This window comes from Rissa tridactyla, chromosome 2 (assembly GCF_028500815.1).
Source record: "Rissa tridactyla isolate bRisTri1 chromosome 2, bRisTri1.patW.cur.20221130, whole genome shotgun sequence".
Classification (NCBI taxonomy): Eukaryota; Metazoa; Chordata; class Aves; order Charadriiformes; family Laridae; genus Rissa; species Rissa tridactyla.
In genome coordinates, this window is record NC_071467.1 from 148,157,431 (window position 1) to 148,177,392 (window position 19,962).

At 43.6% G+C, this 19,962-nt stretch overlaps 1 protein-coding gene across 1 annotated transcript; it reads left to right on the top strand.

Annotated features, from left to right (window-relative positions):
- The first annotated feature begins 913 nt into the window (after positions 1 to 913).
- Positions 914 to 10,334, top strand: MSRB2 (methionine sulfoxide reductase B2). Its single transcript, XM_054191751.1, has 5 exons — positions 914 to 1,389; positions 2,415 to 2,521; positions 3,514 to 3,590; positions 7,473 to 7,620; positions 9,269 to 10,334. Exons 1-5 carry the CDS (start codon positions 1,278 to 1,280, stop codon positions 9,371 to 9,373), a joined length of 549 nt encoding a protein of 182 aa, XP_054047726.1. The 5' UTR covers positions 914 to 1,277; the 3' UTR covers positions 9,374 to 10,334.
- The last annotated feature ends 9,628 nt before the right edge of the window (positions 10,335 to 19,962 follow it).

Consider the following 19,962-nt stretch of genomic DNA (forward strand, 5'->3'; position numbering starts at 1 on the left):
CAATTCCCTCCTAAACCATGGCTAAATGACTGATATAAGATGCCATAGGGGTAAGCTAGAAGGGGTTTGGAAAAATCTTTCTCTGGTCTTCACTTCCCCAAATGGCTGAACATGGGAAAATGTCGTCCTTCTGCTTACAGCATAGACGCTGCCCTCCACCAGCACTGAGAGCCCCGGCGAAGCCCTCTCCTTTGTGTCCAGCAGCCCCGCTGCCCTTCCATCCCGAATCATGGTCCTGAGGACTCACAGGCATCACATGTCCAAGATTTTTACGGAGGTATCCTGACTCCACTCCACTGTGTCTCATTGTATAGGACAAAGCCATTAACCAACTGTGTGTCCCCCTCTCCCCGGCCACGGCAGACAGCGAATGCGATGATCTACAAGCCCTGCTGCTATCCCTCTTTCCATGCACAGCTTAGTGCATCCCAGCAGAGCATTTGATTACGGCCGTGGTATGGATCATACGCTGTGCTGGATATCCTTGGCTGCCATCGAACTCACCGTCTTAGACATGAGGTTGGCTCAATAAGAAGGGTATGTATATACAAGACTGATCACACAACACTTCTTTTTTAGCTTTGACTTTAAAATTATGCTAGAAGAATTAGACTAAAAATAAAGTTATTTTGCATTAAACACCATTATTAGCTTTGTTATCTGATGCAATCACAACAGTTCCTTCCACATCATTCAGTAATGATGAACTAATTCCAAATTAGAAAGGGAGCTACTGGAAAAAAAGCAGAGAGCAGCATTAAGGCTTACCCTGGCAAACTGACTTGTGCTCAGGTTCACCTTCTAAGCACAGGGGGCCAAACTAAAATACGTGTCCTATTACAGGTATATTTATAGGCCAAGTCAAAGCAGCTGTGACTGCAAATCACGCTGCATAAACAAGTAGCCACTTAAATAGCACCTCGCCTTTGCGATTACTTGATCAATATAACTAAGTGCAATGCCTATAACATGCATTTAGGAGAGCAAGAGCACTTTTGCATGGAAATACTGCACTTGTTCTCCTTAAAAACAACCTATAACGGCTGCAAACAAATGCCTCGACAGGATTTTGTTGTATCTATGGCATATTTATGTCTGCAGCGATCGTTCCATTTTTAAGCTGATCTCTTTGCCTCTCAGTCAGAAGTGATTGAAACCTTTACCTACAAAGGCTGCATCGGTATTTAAGCGGGTGCTTTACTCATTGCTTTTGTAAGGTGCAATTATTTAGGTTGAACGCAGGGATTAGACGTCTCCCCCGGTCCCGCCCCGCCGATATGGCGGCTCGTCTGCTCGGGAGGATGCTCGGGAGCCGCCGCCTCCTCCTCCTCCTCCTCCTCCGCTCCCCGGCGCGGGGCTCCGGCGGCGGCTGCGCCCGCCGTGGCACAGGTACCTGGGGAGGGCGGGGGGGAAAGGGCAGGAGCAGCCCTGCAAGGGGCGGGCATCCTCGTCCCCGGTGTCCTCTAGCCCGCCGGAAAGGGCTAAGGCAGCCTGCTGTGGGTATTTCTCTTGAACTGACAGGCTACACTACAGTTTTTATAGTTACACTGTAATTTGCAAATTCCCTTTTTTTTTTTCCCCCTGCAATATCACCTCTGCCTTGCAAGAGATGAATCCAGGGAAGTGTTTATCACTCAGGAACTGATTTTTTTTTTCAAGGATCCTTGATGGGATCTTCCAGGATGCTGATGGGAGATAAGCGTGGAGGTTGTTCCCCACCTTAGACTTTTTGATTAGGAGGGAATTAAACTATTTTACTCATTGTTTTAGTTCTTCATTAATTCTTTGCCAATCCCATACCACCATAAATGTTCTGCATGCTGAGTACAGATTCATAGGAGGCATTGCTGGAGGTTTGCACCATGATGGGTGACTTCTGCTCTCCTGTTCAGTGTCCCTCACATAACTATGGCCCCATTTCTTTTGGGCTATAGGTGTTGCTTTCTTCCAGTTCTCCCTCTCAGCACCACTTTTCACTGAGGCTTGCGGAAGTTGCTAGTCTTTAATGGCCCATAAATGAGCATTAGTTCTGATTTCCAAGGGTTTCCAAGAGGCAAACTGCCAAAGCTTTCAGTGATACCCGGGGATGAAGAAGGAGCACCATCAGACCAGCAGCTATCCCAAGCCAGGACAGAGAGCTGCGCCGGGAAAGTGGATGGTACCTTGGGTCGTAGGTGTCCCTTTCCATTCAGTGGCGCGCTGGAGCTGCTCTCCATACACAGCACACAGAATGGAAAGCAGATGCAAAGTCCTGCACTCGCCCATGCTCTTGTGTCCCTGAGCTGCCCTCCTGTGCCCTGTCTGTACCCACAGAAACTTGGGGAGAATTGAGGTGATGGCAGAAAACATCAACAGTGTCTAAGTTAAAATGGTGTTAAAAATCATACAAATTAACTTTCTGTATCTAATTGAAGACACAGGCTCTCTGACTAAACAAGCTGAAGCAACTGTTGCTACGGACTGGAAAAAAAAATTGACTCCAGAGCAATTCTATGTTACAAGAGAAAAAGGAACTGAACCGGTGAGCAAAAGCACGGATGTTATCCAAGGTTAAGCCACCTCCTCTGCCTGTTGGGCAGAGAAAAACCTGCTGTGGGGAGCTGCCACCACTCAGTTTCTTCAGAGGTTTTCCCCTGCCTTTCTGTAGATGAAGGTTAGACTCAACACACTGAACTGTGTGCGTTTTGTTCTGACCCAGACTGGTTTGCAGATGAAAAAACATTCTGCATTCTTTTCATATTTTGTTTTTGCTGGTTTTTTTTCTGGGATACTTTAATGCCAGCTCAGCCGTCTGTGTGGCAGTAGTGGAGGCCTCTCCTGAGGGGAGGGAGAAGATCATATTTTTGTCCTATAGTCTCCTTTTTTTGACCATATGTAGATTAGCCATGGAAATATTATACATAGCACTGCATTCAGGAGCCAGGTTATCCCTCGTGTGCCAGATCACCCACCCACCTGTCCCTGCACTTTACTCCCTTCTGTGATGGAGGCCACAGTGTTGTGGGTGGAGAGCTGGTGTCCCTAGCCCAGAGCCAGGGATTCTGCGTGTGTGGAGCATGTACCATGGGATTAAATCATGTGAACCATGCCCAAATCCTTCTCTGCAAAATAAAGATCCCAATTCCAGAGCATGCACGGAGGAGGAGAGTCCCTTTGTAGAGACACTTTAAAGCCATGTCACTCCACAGCAGAGCCCTGGTCTTTGGGGTCCTGCACATTTCACAAGTTCCTCGGAGGTCACGACTCCGGCCCTGGTACCTGGATGATTTATGCATCTGACTGGTCTCAAAGTTTCTTGGGGCAGGGGCTAGTCTTCACTATTAATCCAAAGGCATCCTCCCCTTCATTTCTTTAGGCTGCTAATGTTTGTTCTTCAAAGCCCCCCTGTGAAGCCTTCTTTTTATGGTTTTTCTCCTGTTTTGAATCTGATTCCTACATGCTTGTTCCAGATGGTGAGCTTTTAAAGACCTGCATTATTAACTTCTCTTTTTTTTTTTCTTCCTTTTTAAAAAGCCATTTAGTGGGATCTATCTGAATAACACAGAATCGGGAATATACTACTGCGTGTGCTGCAACGCCCCACTGTTCAGGTAACATCCTTCAGATTTCACAGCGTCCTTAAAATTCTGTATCTGTGGCAGGAGGGGCAGTGTGTTTCCATGAGAGGAACGGAAAGCATAGGTCAGGAGAACCATCCTTTGGTGCCAGAGTGGTATGTATAAGATCTCCAGCATACCTGTGGTGATACGGGTACATGGTATGCCCTTTTCTTGAGCATACGAGGGTCTCCAGTGGCCAGCAGACAGCAGCTGCTACATGAGGGTCTGCCTTTTTCTCCTGCCATACACACTGTCCTTTTTGCTTGATAATAACTCTCTACTAAGAGGTCCCTAAGCCACAAGTTTCCTCAAATGAGTATCGCTGTATGTTTGCTCTTCCACAGTCATCTTCTGCCCCTCATGCTACTGGGCTGGAGAGACCTTTGGTCTGCCTTAGTCTGGCTGGGTTTACTGCTGGGTCCCTCGTACTGGAGCTGAGACTTTCTCTTCACCCCCACCCCCTTCTTGTTCCCTAAATTAAATTCCACTATTTTTGCCTTTTTGGTTACATCTACTTTTTAAAACCTGACCGCGAACGACTGCGCTATTAACCTCTGTGCTCTTTACAATACTATATATTTTGCAACTTCATTAAAGTCTAAGTAAAAGGAAATAGAGTGCCTCGAAGTAGGATGTGCAGAGGGTGTTCTGTTCTCTGTAACTGAACCAGAAAAGACAGTTCCTCATAGTTTTGATCTAGAAAATAGCCTTTATTTATTCCCAACTGAGAGTTCAATGGAATATGGCCGATATGCCCATTTTTATGAAGACTTTAAAGGCTGCATCACAAATGGGAAGCTGAGGAACAGGAGATGTGGGTAGTAAGAAAACAGGAAAAATGTAACGGCCGTATTAAAAATAAACCTAAACTAAGCAATTAAATGGTAAAATCAGAGGCTGATAATTGTGAACAGTTAGTTTTCCTTTGACCAAGTACAGAAAACTATTGTTATACAACTGAACATTTGCTTAAATGTATCTTTTTCTGTAGAGGTTTGCTAATAAACATTCTTAAATAAATTTATTTCAGAAGCTAATGCAGCATTGCAGAATATTCTGAAGACAAATACAAAACCTAAAAATATCTCTGGAAAATTCAGATAAATTAGAGAAATTTTAAATTACTAAAGCTGTGGATGAGTTCCTTCCATTCCTTCAAATGTTCCTTCAATTTAGCCATCCTTTATATTAGAAAATAGATATTGACAGGCCAACATGAAGAGAGATGAACACTGGAGGGAATTGCTTCTGCTGCTAAACTAATAACAAAACAAAAATATAACCAAACAATCATGCTGCTTTTTGCAGTATCCAGCTCTCAGAGAATATAAGTACCTTTGTTTAAATCATAAAATAATGCTGAGCCTTACAGACTGATACAGGGAGATGAAAAAAAAAAAACTTAACAGAAAAAACCTTTTAAGAAAATTATTAAATGTGCAAAATAGTCTGAAAATCTATTTTCCATGAATGCTTTATGTTGTGGAGGACACTAAGAATGAGGGATAAAATGGTATTTGATAAGAGATTCATTCATCAGGTTTATTTCCTAGTGCATTAAAAATGTCCTTATTTTTTCCAATGCATTAGATCATTAGCTACAGGTAAACACAAAGCATTTCCTCCTTTCTTTCAAAGTATACATGTGTGCATATATTTATACCAGAATTTATTAACTTCTGCTATGAAATATTCATTTGAAAGAGTTGGAAATACATGGAACAACCCCCTAACCTTTATAGATAGCAAATTGTTGTGCTTTAATGAAATCTCAAACCTTCACCGAACCATAAACCTACAGCTGAGATTCATACAACAAAAAGCACTTTTTAGAATTATCTGGATTCCATCCAGGACGACTGAAACAGGGATCAAAGTAAATGACATGTGCTGGAGGAATGGTGTGTCGAAGGCTAATCTAATGCATATGTTTAGGGAAAGTCCATTTATCCATAAATTAAGTGGTGAAATACTTCAAAGGACAAATATGATCCTGAACAGCAATATTTTGGGGTACTAAAATGTTTCTATTAGGGAATCTAAGTGATATTACTGTTAGTAAAACCACACAGAAACCATTTCTGTTGAGACCTAGTTTAACAGCTCAAAAGATTGATCCTTTAGCAGTGGAAAACATCTACAATAAACTTAAGCGTTGTGAGCGGCATGTAAGGAATCGAGTCAGTCAGGGTCAGACGCGAAGCCCACAAAGCATTAAAGACCTTCCTTGACTCTACAGGGTTGCAGAGAGAATCCTCATATCTATGTATGAATACCCAGAAAGATCCCTGTGTCAAAAAAAAATGAAGGGTTGTGATTGAAATCTTTTGAAAATAAAAAAGAAACAGCACAGGTATATGTCAGGGAAACTTGGAGGGCATGTACGGACATTTATGTTCCCCCAGGTGATTCTTTGGGATCCTGGGGCTGGCAGGTACAGTGTTCCTGAGGTTTGCCCTCTTTGGCTGGAATGAAATAGGCCTGGAGCCCTACATCTGCAAACTGCATTTGCTTTGGTGCAGCCTGCTTCTCTGCTGTGTCCTTATTTCTCCCCGTTTTTATGGAGGGGTGGAGGTAGGAGAGCATTTCTCATGGATCTTTGTGGATTGATGCAAAGGACTGAGCAGCAGTCCCCACCAAAACTAACCTTTGGTCATTCGGTGTTTGAAAATCCTCTTTTATTTCCACATTTGTATTCTTTAAAGACAGCTCTGTACATTTAATTATAAAATGCATGCACTGTTCTTTGGGTTGGATTTTTTTAAGCTTTCTGCCCAGCTTGCTTGTCTTGTCTTTCTAAAAGACACTGCAAGTAGGATATGCAGGTTCTTCTTCACTGTATTAACATCCTACCAAAATATATGTGATATATACTAGATATCTTGTTTAAATTCTGCATTGACTGATGGACTAATCCCCTGGATTACAGAAAACTGCTGCTGGTGTTGGTGTCTCCATCTACCACTAGATGCCAGTAAGAGCATTGGGATTGTGAAACTGGGATAAAACAAGGGAAACCGGGAGGAAAACGGTTGTGGTGGGTCTCCAGACCACTTATCCTAGTAGTATGTGAGTCTGTCTTCATTTCTCGCTTTAACTCACACTAGGTCACTCTTCGCTAGGAGAAAGTACTTATTGCTATCAAAGCTCGCACGACTTTAAAAAGGAGGTATTATCTCATTTCTGTATGTTAAATCCCAAAAATATTTTCCAATATGATCTAGGTTTTCATACGCAACTAAACGGGCTTGGTAATCCTGGATGTTAACAGGAGGCACCCACAAGTTGAGAGCCTGTAGTACTGTTTCTGATGGCTGTGATTATCTCTTGGGAAAAGTAGATCTTTGTGCTGTAAGGCTTCGTCATTGGTTGATTGAAGGTTTGAGCAAGGCTCTATTTGATTTTCCAAAGCAGTTTGATGGCTGACTGCAGGCCGAAGATATCATTGGACATGAGCCTGGTCCGGTGGCCCAACCCAGCCATTTTCCATACTTTGTTTCGTCTTGTAAACTCTCTTCTCTGAGGTTGTAGTGTATTGGGCCACACTTCGAACAGCAACTTTGCAGGTGTAATTCAGCTAAACAATGTGCTCAGTTGTTGGAAAAACCTTTTTTCAAGCTTTATAAAATGCCAACCTGTCAGTGAAATAGAAACAGTGAGGCAAAAGCTCCTGCCGTGGGCTGATGGAGAATTCCCTTTGGAAAAGTGCTTCCAGCACAGTTTGATGCCAGTGAGAAAACTTCTACTGTGCCAAATATTATTAATAGTAGTACAAGACAGAGATGAGGAAAAAAGCCAATGTCCTTATTAAAACCAGACTTTTTTATAACATCTCTGTTATTAATTAACAAGAAGATCCGGTTTCCACTACAGCTCAGAGAAGAAGTACAATTCTGGGACTGGATGGCCGTCATTTTCTGAGGCTTATGGTACTTGTGGCAGAGATGAAAGTAATACCAATATCACAAGACGACCAGATAACTCGTTGGGATCAACTAGAACCGAAGTCGTCTGCAAACAGGTATGTTTATTTTAGAGGTGATACCCAAAGACCCAAATCTTAACAAGTAAGTTTTCTTTGTGCCCGTGAATGAATCTACCTAAATACAGCAGTGAGAATTACGGTATCACTAGAACCACTAGAACCATTCTGTCTCACTTCTTGGTACAAAACACAAGTAGAGTTCAAAGTATCAAATATAGATAGTCAGTTTGGTGTGAAGAAAATGATGTCACTGGGGAGAGCAGTTGTGTAAGTATAGCCAAGAGCTGGAGTTTAGGCAGAATGTTTATTCAGAGGACCTTGGGTGAACTGCAGGATGTCACAACAGACAGTAGAAAGGACTCTGAGATTTAATCCACACATTTTCCCATCACAGAGGCGGTTCTTCCTAATTCAGTCCCGCTAAATGTTTGCTGAAGCTCTTCTTAAATTATGCAGTGATGGACACTCCACATCCTTACTAGGTAATGAGTTGTAGCCTTCATGTCTCCTACTGTTGGTTAGACACTGGGGAAAACACTGAATTTGCTTTGCAGCAGTTGAAACTTATTACTGTTTGCCCTGCACAGTGATGGTGGTGCCCTGCATCTTCACAACTATCTTCTATGGGTTCTCTTATTGCACAGAAGCCACCCTTCTATTTTGTGTGGCTATTTTGACTCCCTCCATCATCTCTCTTCTGATCATCCTGTTGCTCTATTTTGCACTCCTTCCAGTTGATCCTTTTGCTTCTTGAAGGCCAGTGCAAAGCTGGACGTAGCACTGTAGCTGGGCCTAGTCTGCATCAGAGATTCAAGGCTGTTTAGGTGCATTATAGATAGTGCTCCTGTCCTTACACCTTTACCTTGACCCATGGGCACATGATCCATACTTGTTTTGGGACCTGCTGTAATACCCAGGTCCTTGTCAAGAACTGCCACCCCTAATCATTTTCACAACCTTAAATCTGCACTGTTTATTACTTCTGTTAAGGTATAAAAATATGCAACTGAGTTTAATGAATTGCTTCTTGGGCTGGGGTTTTGGGGTTTTTTTGTGTTGGGGGTGTGCGCGTCTGTCTGTTTTTCCAAGCTGTTAAGATTACTAGTACTGTCCTCCGGTATGCTTGCAGCCATTTCTAGCAGGATTAGGTATTATCTGCAAATGTAACAAGCACCTGCTGCAGTCCATTATCATGGTAGAGTTCATGTTTGCAGTAATATCCAGCAATCGCCTTTCAAGAACCCCAGCTGAAGACAACCATCTAATTTTATAATGAGCCACTGATAGCTATTCTGAGTCTAATTTTTTTCCTATCAGTAATATGGGGGGGGGAATCCTCAGCTAACCTGTGAGAAGGACCTATAGTGACTGTCTCAATTAACTTGACATTTTCATTATATATTGGGATGTCTAGATTCTCCCATTTACTTCCCATACTTTCTGGCATTAGTACCTTTTGACTTCCTCTTCTGGGATCTGCTTGTCTGAGGGCAGATATTCTCCCACTGACCAGAGGTGATTACTCCAGGATGTATTTCTAGTCACTCCCCAAGACTCCCCCACCTACTCAACTCAACAGTGAATTAATTATACAAGTTTCTTAATCCAGGATAGCACAGTAGGTACCAGCACAATATTGGTCCATAATTGCAATGGTAATAAGGGTACATCATTTCTGTTGCAGTGTGACGCCCATCTAGGCCATGTGTTTGATGATGGTCCCACACCTTCTGGGCAGAGGTTCTGTATCAACAGTGTTTCATTAAACTTCAAACCAGGCTCTGGTTAGTGAGAAGTGGATCTCTGTGGCTTACAGAACATCCTTTCACTGCACGTACAACAGGCTTGTGAAAAACTCTCACGCTTTTAATATAGAACTCAAATTTTAGTACTTATGCCATTGCAGCTTTGCTTTCCAGCTGTTATCAGTGTTGATAAAATACATATTTTTATGGTAACTCTTTAGCAGTTTGCCTTTTCATGGTTAGTGTGATGTAAGCGTTGATCTGTTTATTGTGTATTTTTAATTTAAAAAAAAATCTATGCAATAGTTCCCATTCATAACTATCATCATTAACTGTATTGAGAATGATGAAATTAAGTGCTCTCCTGACCTGACTTTGCCTATGCTGAACAATAGTTGTGGCACCTAGGAATACAGATGCACATGGCTGATCACGCCAGACCTTTTACTTCTGTAAAATCATCATATCATTCTAAAGGGAATAAAAAAAAATGTGAATTTCCAAATTAGGGTTGGAGGGGGGTCTCCTGATGTGAGAGACCTTTAGCCAAGCCAAGTGACTTTTCCGTGAACCCATAAAAGCAAACCCATAAAAGCAAAGTCCTGATGGAGGGCCTAATTAAAACTATTCCAGGCAACAGAACCAATGGAAGCACGGAGTCTTTCTTCTTTTAAATCAATTACTTTGATTCTGTGTCCAATAGCAAGGCTGAAGTAGGGTTTGCTCCAGAAACTTCCTCATACATAAATGATAATAATGTAACGATCTGTGTAATATCTCCAGACTTCTGTTATCACTTGTGTATTTCAGAATCCAAAACCAAAAATCAATGTGAAATTTACTGTATATGAGGGGAAAAAATCAGCATCAAAACACATGTTCAGTAAAGTGATGCTTTTGTTGAAAATACGCCTTGTCTGTTCTTCCTTGTACAAGTTTGTAAATACTTCTGTATTCTCCCAAGCATTGTCACCATGGTTTGCTGTAACAGCAAAATAAATCATATGTTTGTTAAATTGAGCTTTCCTGCTTTCAGATTTTTTTCCAGAGAAAATAATCTCTGAGTCAGAACATCAGCTTCGCTAAACTGGCTGGGTTTAAATGCTTCCCTGCTGAGAGTTACTAGGCAACATCTCATTTGGCTTTACCTATAACAGGCTGTTTCCATTCTCCCCACTTTGGTTGCCTCAGTAATAAAAAGGGTGTGTTCATTTACTGGTGTAGTCTTAAAACTGTTTAATATCTTCAGAAAATGGACCTCTATTGCACTGAATTTACTTTTGCTCACTCTTTCTTGGAGCTCTGCAGTTTTTCATTCTCCTGTACTTTCTACAGGAGAACTCTAGTTTCTTAACTTTTAAAAACATCATACGAAGAGAGTGATCACTACAGCCAACCTAAACCAGAATGGCACAAAGGCCACCAGAGGTGTGAAGCAGCATAGATGAAGCAGACACTTGCTGCTACTGGTTTTATGTAGTGTATTGGTGGTGACAGCCACATTGTCATCAGAGGCATCTGTTAATGGCAACAGCATGCTGCTTTCTGTGTCTGTGCTGCATTACGCTCTGCCTTGCAGAGATCATAGAATCTTCAAGGTTGGAAAGGACCTTTAAGATCGAGTCCAACCATACACATGCAAAAAAAAAACCCTACAATATCTGCCACTAGAGCACGCCCTGAAGTGCCAAATATACTTGTTTCTTAAATACCTCTAGGGATGGTGACTCAACCACCTCCCTGGGCAGGCTGTTCCAGTGCCTGACCACTCTTTCAGTAAAGTAGTTCTTCCTAATATCTAATCTAAACCTCCCCTGACGCAGCTTCAGACCATTTCCTCTGGTCCTGTCATTATTTACTTGGGAGAAGAGGCCAACACCCACCTCTCTCCAACCTCCTTTCAGGTAGCTGTAGAGGGCAATGAGGTCTCCCCTCAGCCTCCTCTTCTCCAAACTAAACATGCCCAGCTCCCTTGGCATCTCCTCATATGACTTGGTCTCCAGACCCCTCACCAGCTTGGTAGCTCTCCTCTGGACACGCTCCAGCACTTCAATGTCCCTCTTGTACAGAGGGGCCCAGAACTGAACACAGCACTCGAGGTGAGGCCTCACCAGTGCCGAGTACAGGGGGATGATCGCTTCCTTACTCCTGCTGGCCACGCTATTCCTGATACAAGCCAGAATGCTGTTGGCCTTCTTGGCCACCTGGGCACACTGCTGGCTCATGTTAAGCTGGCCATCCACCAGCACCCCCAGGTCCTTTTCTGCTGGGCAGCTTTCCAGCCACTCTTCCCCAAGTCTGTAGCATTGCTGTATCACCTATTGCTCTGACCAGCATGTACGTTCCCAGCCTGCTCAGGTCTCTGCTCTCAAGCGTCTCCACAGGTTGTAAAATCACTGTCCTCATACGCTCTGAATTCATGTACTCCCCTATCCTGATATACTTTCATTCACTGGTTTGTTTGTTTTTTTCTTAAAATCTACTGCACAGCTACTGGAAAGTGGGTTTGGCCCTTACAGGCATTCTTTAGTCAGGCAGCCCTCTCCCTGCTCCTCACCTTTCCCATCAGGAGAGGGTTGTCTCAGAAAGGAGCGTGACTAGAAGGTGTCCCCAGCTGGACTCCTGTGTTCAGACTTTTGGCTGGCATACCAAGCTGAAATGGTCCTCATTTCTACAAATGGCAGAAAGTAGGAAGAGAACTGGCAAAATAACTGTTTCTTGCCTGTCCCCACAAATACCAGGTCTCACTGACACCTTCTACACATGAGACCGAATGCCATACAAACAAATACACCACGGAGCTGACAAAACAAATATTCACACATAGACTTGTATGCAAACCACACTCCGTTTAGTACCTTGGACGTACACGGTTGGTGGAGACAGAGGAAGACAGAGGAAGCTTGCCTGAGCAGAAAGAGCATTTATTTCACACCTATAAACATCATTCTATGCAACTGGATGTTTGGGCTAAACAGCAGCTGGTGCCTCCTCATTCATACAGCAGGATGACCTGAGGAAAGAGTCCTGTAAGGCTCCAGTTTAGGTTCTGCAGTGTTTATTACAGATACATAATCATATGAACAAATCTGTATCTCCAAGGAGAGCGCCTGACCTGCATTACACTGATATGTTACCAAGCAAAAACCATGAAGCACAACTCTACTGCCCCAGAAACCAGACACTGAGCTAAGCAATATTGTTCTGCTTATTCAAATGAAAATGGGGAGAAGAGGAAGGTTTGGCTTTCACCACATGTAAAATCAGAGTAATGGCACATCACCTTTCAGTGTGGCTGGGTACCCCGCAGTTTGGCGTAGCTATACTGAGAGGTGTTTGAATATCCTGCCCCTTACACCTCACTGTAAATCTAAAAGTGTTTAGATGTTTGTGTGTATCCAGGTGTATATATCGGTAGGGAAACAGGGGAAATAATGTTGCTTTGCAAGCGTGGTCAATAATCAATTTGGAATAAAACCCAAAATCACCAGAAGCCCTCTTATCACTCCCAGCCCTCCCCACTGCGAGTAGTTTGCACCTCTTCTATTAAAACACAGCCATACGAACGAATGATGCAGGACTGGGCAGAGGAAAAGGGAGGGGGGAAGGTAAGGGAGGAACAAGTGGAGGAAATAGGTATGAACTTCTTGAATTAGCTCTTCTGATGCTTTTTTTTGGCAATGTCTGACTCCTCTTACATTCCCTGCTATATCAGATAGCGGCTGGAACTGGTTGCACAGCAATCTCGAGTAGCGTGGTAGGGATAAGGCAGGGGTCTTTCTATTACATTATCACTTGTGAAAAAATGATATGGATCAAATGGGTTACTCCTCAGTAGTCCTTTATAGAATGGCAAATTTGATAGCCTTGTTTTCTATTGTTTGTCTTACAGTACAAGATGGGGGAGAAGGACCATGTTCATTTGGGTACGAGATAATTATGTCTTGAGCAGGGCATTATTATTACTAGGTTAAAAATTGATTTTGAGGATATGCCAAGATCTGCATGTATGATTAGACTGCAAGCTTTCTGCCTCTCTGGTTTTACCATTCCCTCTGCTGGCTTTTCATTCTCTATATATCAGCTCAAATTTCTACTTTTCACTTTTAAGATCTATCACAGCATGGTCCCACCTTGTGTTTTGTCTCAGGCATGCTGATGGTACCAGCCTGTGCTCTGCCAGTAATGTCTGCCTTTGTAAATTTAAGGTCAAGTTTTCTTCAAATATGTTTGTGCTTTATCTTGGGCTGCCAAAACCAAAGAGAAGATCCATTGAAGACTCTGCAAGACCATTTAGTTACCCTGCCTCTTCCTGGCCTCCTCCCTGAAATTCCCATCTCTCAGTACTCACACAGAGCACATCTAAGCAACTGGGTACTCTGACAGTTACACCAGCCATAATGATGCCACCGCTACCTTGTGCTTCATGCACCTGCCAGGGGGATCCATGTGACCTTTCTCATCATGTATTTGAGATTATGTCCCATGATGATGCATTTACACAAACTAATTTTATGTCTATAAACCTAAAATTTGACAGCTGTTCACATTTATGGTCTCATCCTCGTGTGATGTAAACTGCTGGACATTCAGGACCTCTGACCATAAGCTCTTTGGGGCAGGGAACTTCATCTTCTGTGTCTGTAGTACTAACCACACCAGGACAAATCCCAGCTAAAGGCCCAAAGCATTCTAAGATCTTGAATAATAAAGACTGATAATAATGGAAGATGCGTATCATAGGCTACAAGAATTTCCTCGTGTATCTGCACTGACTTTGTTCCACCATAGCGAATAAAGAGCTGAATATACTCTGCCAGGCAACTGCAGATTTATGCTCCGTCCTTCACAACTGAGAAGTTTTTCAACATTGTTATTTCATTAATTAATTTCAATGATGATACTTTTTATTCCATTGTGTTTTTAAATAACCTTTTTATAAATTCTAATTGGGGTTTCCACATAATTCTTAAAAGATTTTAACATCCTAAATATAACTATTTAAAGACTTCCTTAGTCTTTGCAGCATCTCTACAAGGTTAGTAATTACTCTCAGTTTTACTGAGGGAAGACTTGATGGGAAGAGTTTAATTGACTTGCTCAAGACTACAAATTAAATTTGCAGCCAAGCCAGAATTAGACTCTGCATGGCTCCTAACTGCTTCCAGATCTTCAGACGCTATTTTTTCTAAAACTTGTTTCGGTAATTGATTGTTTAGCGGGGTGAATTATCGAAAAAGAGGAGGTAAAATTAGCGTATGTTTTTCCAGCTGTGGTATTAAAACCAAAGCTAAGTCAACTAGGGCAACTTTGGCACATAAAGAGCAATACTTGACCTCTTTCTCACAGCAAAGGTGGCACGGGCTTGGTTAAGAATTAGGCCACTGCATTCTTTGGCTGTGACATGTATTGTTTAAAATGAATCAATGTTCTTCATGTTCCAAGACAGCTTTAGGTAGAAATGACGCAAGGCAGCTTGCGAAAAGCAGCTTCTTTGCTTTGGAGGTAGCGTGGCTATTTTGTGAGCACAGAGAGAAGATAGGAAAGACGGAGCACGTTACTCTCATACTACTAGCAGCTTCATGCTCCTTTCTCCAGAAATCATAATGCCCATTATTTTAGCCATGTGTCCACAGAACTGTAGGGATGCTCTTTTCTGCTACACCACATTGCAAATCATTTGGATTCTCTTTTAAGCTTGTCGAGAACCTAGTCTGATTCTGGTCAGATCAAGAGAAGAGACTTTTCTCAGAGGAAAAACAGGATTTTGCCACGCCAGAACATCTCCAGTATAAGGTGGCTCAGGATGCAGCCTGCATGAGAAGGAACTGAAAAATTCTCAGTTTGGGTTTTGCTTTTTTTTCTGGTTTTGAACAAGACAGTGAGGACTTAGCTAGTACTCCTAAGCACATTTGCAATTTCTGGTCTTCAACCTTGGCCCTACTGTGTAGAAGAAATGAGTTCTGTTACCACACAACTGAACTGCCTTGAACTTGATGACTTCTTATACTGGGAGCCAAGTGTTTTAAAGCATATTCCCGTGCCTGTCCCACCTCCTGCTATACCCAAGTGATGAGCTGCGGTAACACTACCCTCACAGCATGCCGTGTAACGCTCAGCACCCCACCAACCTCATGGATTTCACAGCTCTCTACACACAAATGATGCCCAGCCCCAGGCCTTTGAGGTAGTGGTGAGCCACATGTCACAGAATAGGAAGCTGAGGGACAGCTGTGGGAAGTGACTCGCCCACAGTACCCTGGGGCAGGGCAGGGAAATCTGATTACAGAAAAGGTTCTCAAAAGCTCTCCAAGTGTGAGCTGCTGCCAAAATTCACAAAGGCAAAGTAGTTTAAAAGCAAAGCTCTTTATTGAAGAAGTGCCCAGATTTTTTCAAGACTAAAAGAATTTGTCTCAAGGCAGGTGTGTCCATGGGGACTGGTTTTAGTAGCGCTGAGGAATGTGCGTAGAAAGGACTGGCAGCTTGCCATGGGTCAGAAGAAAGAGAAATTCATGCCCATTATTGCATTCCTTTTTACTGTCTTCTCTTTTGTTGGGGTTTTTTTTTTCCTTTGCTCTGTGGTATCCTTCCTCTCTCCTCCTCAGAAATCCCTTTCTTGACCGCGCTCACCCTCACCTTGTGCTTGAACCCTCCTAGTTCCATACACTCAGTCCGCTTCCCTCGGTGCCAGAGAGATGCTCAGACACGCAGTCCTGCGCCCACATCTGACTCAGCAGCTACCTGCACAGGCTGGACGTGACTGTGGGGATCTGGCCTGCAGGCTCTGGGGAGGTTGTCAGAGCAGGCATCAGCTATGCTCATCCAGCTCGCCTCCTTTGTGCACACAGTTTGACAGCATTTACAAAGTGACTTCCAGAAAAAACTTGTCAGGGACAGAGGAGCTGCCACAAAATCCAGAAAAAGAAAATAAAAAGTCATCAGAGATGTTCAGGTAGCCTACTTAGTTCTGGAAACAAAGACCGTGCTGCCCTGCCACTTTACTGATGTATGAGATGTAGAAATGTGGACCACAGCCAGGTCATCTTTGTCATTTTTGGAAGATCAGAAGATGGACCCAGGCATTTTATGATAGGAACAGGAAAGGATACCAAAGTATTTTGCACAACTGTTAGGAAAGAGGCAAAGGCAACACAGAGGAAGGTGCTGGAGTCAAAGAGAGACGGTGAGAATTCCTGTTTTCTTTTCCAGAAGGAGTCCGCACTGAAGTTTAAGGACACAGCTGATGGACGGAAATCATGTAGAGGATGGCACCTAAAGAACTGACCGTGAGATCTCAAGAATGGGGGAACTGAGATCAATCCTCCCTGTTGTGACAGTCTCTTGGGGATAGTTCTGACAGAGCCATGGGATGCCTATGCATGTCCTTGGATTACTGAAGGAGAAAGCCTTGTGAAGGGCTAGGATCTGAGCAAAGCTAGAAGCAGGTGTTCATGCTTGGGAAGTTCAGGAGATTGACCGCACTGTTAATCAGAGTACCAGGTGCAAAATGAACCCTCACACATTCACTGCCCCAGAAATGACCCTATTCCCAATCCAGAAAATGTTCCCTCCCCATTTCAGGCTTTACATTACCTCTTAGTCCTGGGCCTCTCCTGAATGCACTTGGGTATTCATGCTCGGGTCCATTATGAACAAAGGTCATTAAACCTTCTCATGTACAATATGTCTAGCTGGAGTTTCCTTAGGCCCCCAGAGAAGGAAAAAAAGGGCCTCCATGACACTTCTCCTTGGCAATAGCCAAAATAGCCTCTGCCTCCAGGCTTGGTCTGTAAGCAGGGCATTTTCCAAAACCGGATCACATGTAACTTTCTATGACCTTGTAGCCTTCGCTTTACTTTTATGAATGAATCTCTATTAAAAGCAGGGGGTAAATGTTTTTCCTTTGTCCCTCTTTCAGTTTACAAATTTGTCTTCTCCTATAGCCAGCTGTTAAAAGATTGGTTCTGCCCCTGCTTTCACCTTTCCTGTTTTATCAGCTGAGACGTCAAACTGAGGGCCTGACCACTTGGTGTTAAAGATCCATGGCTCTTTTTGTAAGGCAGTGGCCTGGCCAACTCTAGACTCTAAATGCCGCCTTGTCTTACAGTTTGAGTTAGCCCCTCACACCCTAAATTGCAAGGCGTTGTTGCCTTGAGCAATGAACAGCTTCTCTGTCCTAATTCAGGAGTGACAGCAGTTAAGCAATAGGTGAAAGAAACTGCATATTTCTGACGTATGAGCACCGCTGAGAGGCTTAATTTTTTTTTAGCTCTTGCAAATTGCTTGACATCCACAGATGAAAAGGGCTGTAGAAATGCTTATGATGGCTTATTATTTTGGTCCTGTTGCTATTCTTATTTCTATCACCCCTGTGCCAATTTATCTTCTATTCTGCAAGTTTCACCTTCTTGCTCTACACCTGCCTCAAGAATAGGCAGAAATTGCCAATAAAAAACATTGCCTGAAACAGAGATGGCAGATGAACTGCTTCAAAAAGACACAGTAAAACTCCTCCGCTCCGCCCAGGCCATGGTATTTAACTAAGCCCATTAAGCACCTCTGCACAGATAACTACAGCAGACCAAAGGTGTCCAGCTGTGCTTGTGATGACTTTCCTGCCTGCAGCAACCACAACAACGTCTTCAGGGACCTATCTGCTATCAGAACCATTCTCCTGGCTGGAGAAGGACAAAGGAGACTATTTGTGGGGACCATGGCAGGGGGAGGCAGCTTGTGGGTGCTGGGGAGATGTGACCACACACAGGATGATGAGGTTGGGCTACTCTGCAGCAGGAAGACTTCACAGGGTGAGGTATGGTATAGGGAGTAGGTGGTGTCCACCTGAAAAAGATAAAGGGGTACAGTTTGGGGATCCTGCTCTGTGAAGGTATGGCATATGGCTGGGTGGTTTTGGAGAGGGGTGGACAGTGACTACTCAGAGTCACCTCAAAATACATTTAGGAAAAAAATCTACTTCAATATTCCAGAATATTTTGACAATTTTCCCTCAGAACACAGAGCGGCTCGAATAGATGCTCTGCAGTGACCTCTTGGGTACATTTGCTTTCAAACCTGATGCAACCCTAGATCACTTAGAAAAAAACAGCTTCTCCCAAATAGATTATACAGACCTACTTTCTCTTCGAAGACTGGCTTGTGCCATTGCCAGTCTCAAAGTCTTTCTCCACATAATGCCTTAGGTAGAGCATGTTCGGAGAAGAAAGGCTTGTTATCTCCAGTTTGCCAGTGCATCAAAGGAAGTTGCAGATGCTCTGCATGGATCTGATCCAATACTCTTTGAAGTCAATGAAAACCCTTCCCTCGACCTCTTAAGTTCCTCTCTCTCAGTAGCTCCTTATGCAAATCATAGTCTATTTTGTGTGTCTCTCCAACAAAATCAACATTTCTCCCAAGCATTTTCCTTTGTGGAACCTGATAGCAAACCTTTCAAAATTCTCGGCGTTCTCTTTTTCTGATGAAGCGTGACTCGAAAGCAGATTAGCACTATCCAAAGGGGAGGAAGAAGCAAGCCCTGACCCTACAAACCTGTGGAAGTACCAATTACTGACAGCTATTATCACTCTGACGGCAGTAGGACTGCTCACCTGGGTAACAGCCAGAAGGAATAGACCTCAGATAGGGACCTGCTGAAAATCAGACACAATGCAAACGAAATACAGGCCACTTGACAGCAGAAGGTTGTCAGGAAGCCAAACTGGAAAGAGCTGGCCAAGACTAAAATTAAACTGTCCGCATTTGCTAAAGTAAATAAATAAACAAAATCATGGATGGAAGTGTAGAGCACAGAAGTCCTAGAAAGCTCAGGACAAAACTGTTCAAAAATGAGACCAAATTTCACAGTAGAGGCTAAAACTAAAAAATGGGCAGCCCCGCTTGTGATGACTGGGATGCAATCCTAACACTTTGTGCCTTTTAAGATAGTCCTTCTGTATTCATGTGCCAACAGCCCCCACCCCCCTCCCTTAACAATTAAAAATCCGGGATACGGATTAAAGCGATAGCAGGTGGCAATCTAATTGCTATCAATCTTGCATCTGAACCTCTCATTTGTCATATAAACTCAACAACAACAGCTGGCTCTCAACCCTGGTTTATCCTCGCAGCTATTACAACAGGTTCAAAGAAGGTATGGACATGGGGTTCTCATCACGGAGCGAGGGAAGGAGAAGGCTGCGGGGGTGCTGCGCTCTGCAGGGACGAGGAGGTGAAGGGGGCACCATCTAAGCCCCCTTTTCCTTCTCTTCACAAGAGTCATTCATGGTGGGACTCGTTCATTACCTGGTACCGGCTTCAGTCTTTATGGTGGGTCAATGCGGGCTGAAGAACATGCACCGGCCCGGTACGCTGCCACAAGCCGCTGAGGCGAAGGGGAAGTGCCATTATTCGCCAAGAAAACTAATTTCAACCAGTTTTCAGGGGTGTTTTAGTCGATATCGCAATGTTGCGGGCATTGGTGTGCTTTGGTGAGGCTGTGGGGTTCTTTTGCGGGGGGGGGGGGTAACCTGTTTTGGGGAGCCCTGCTGTGGAAAGGCGAGGGGTGGCCATGACAGGTGGGGACTCAACGAGAGGCCCGGCTGCTGCCCACCCAGGCCCGGGGGGGGGGGCTTGGCGG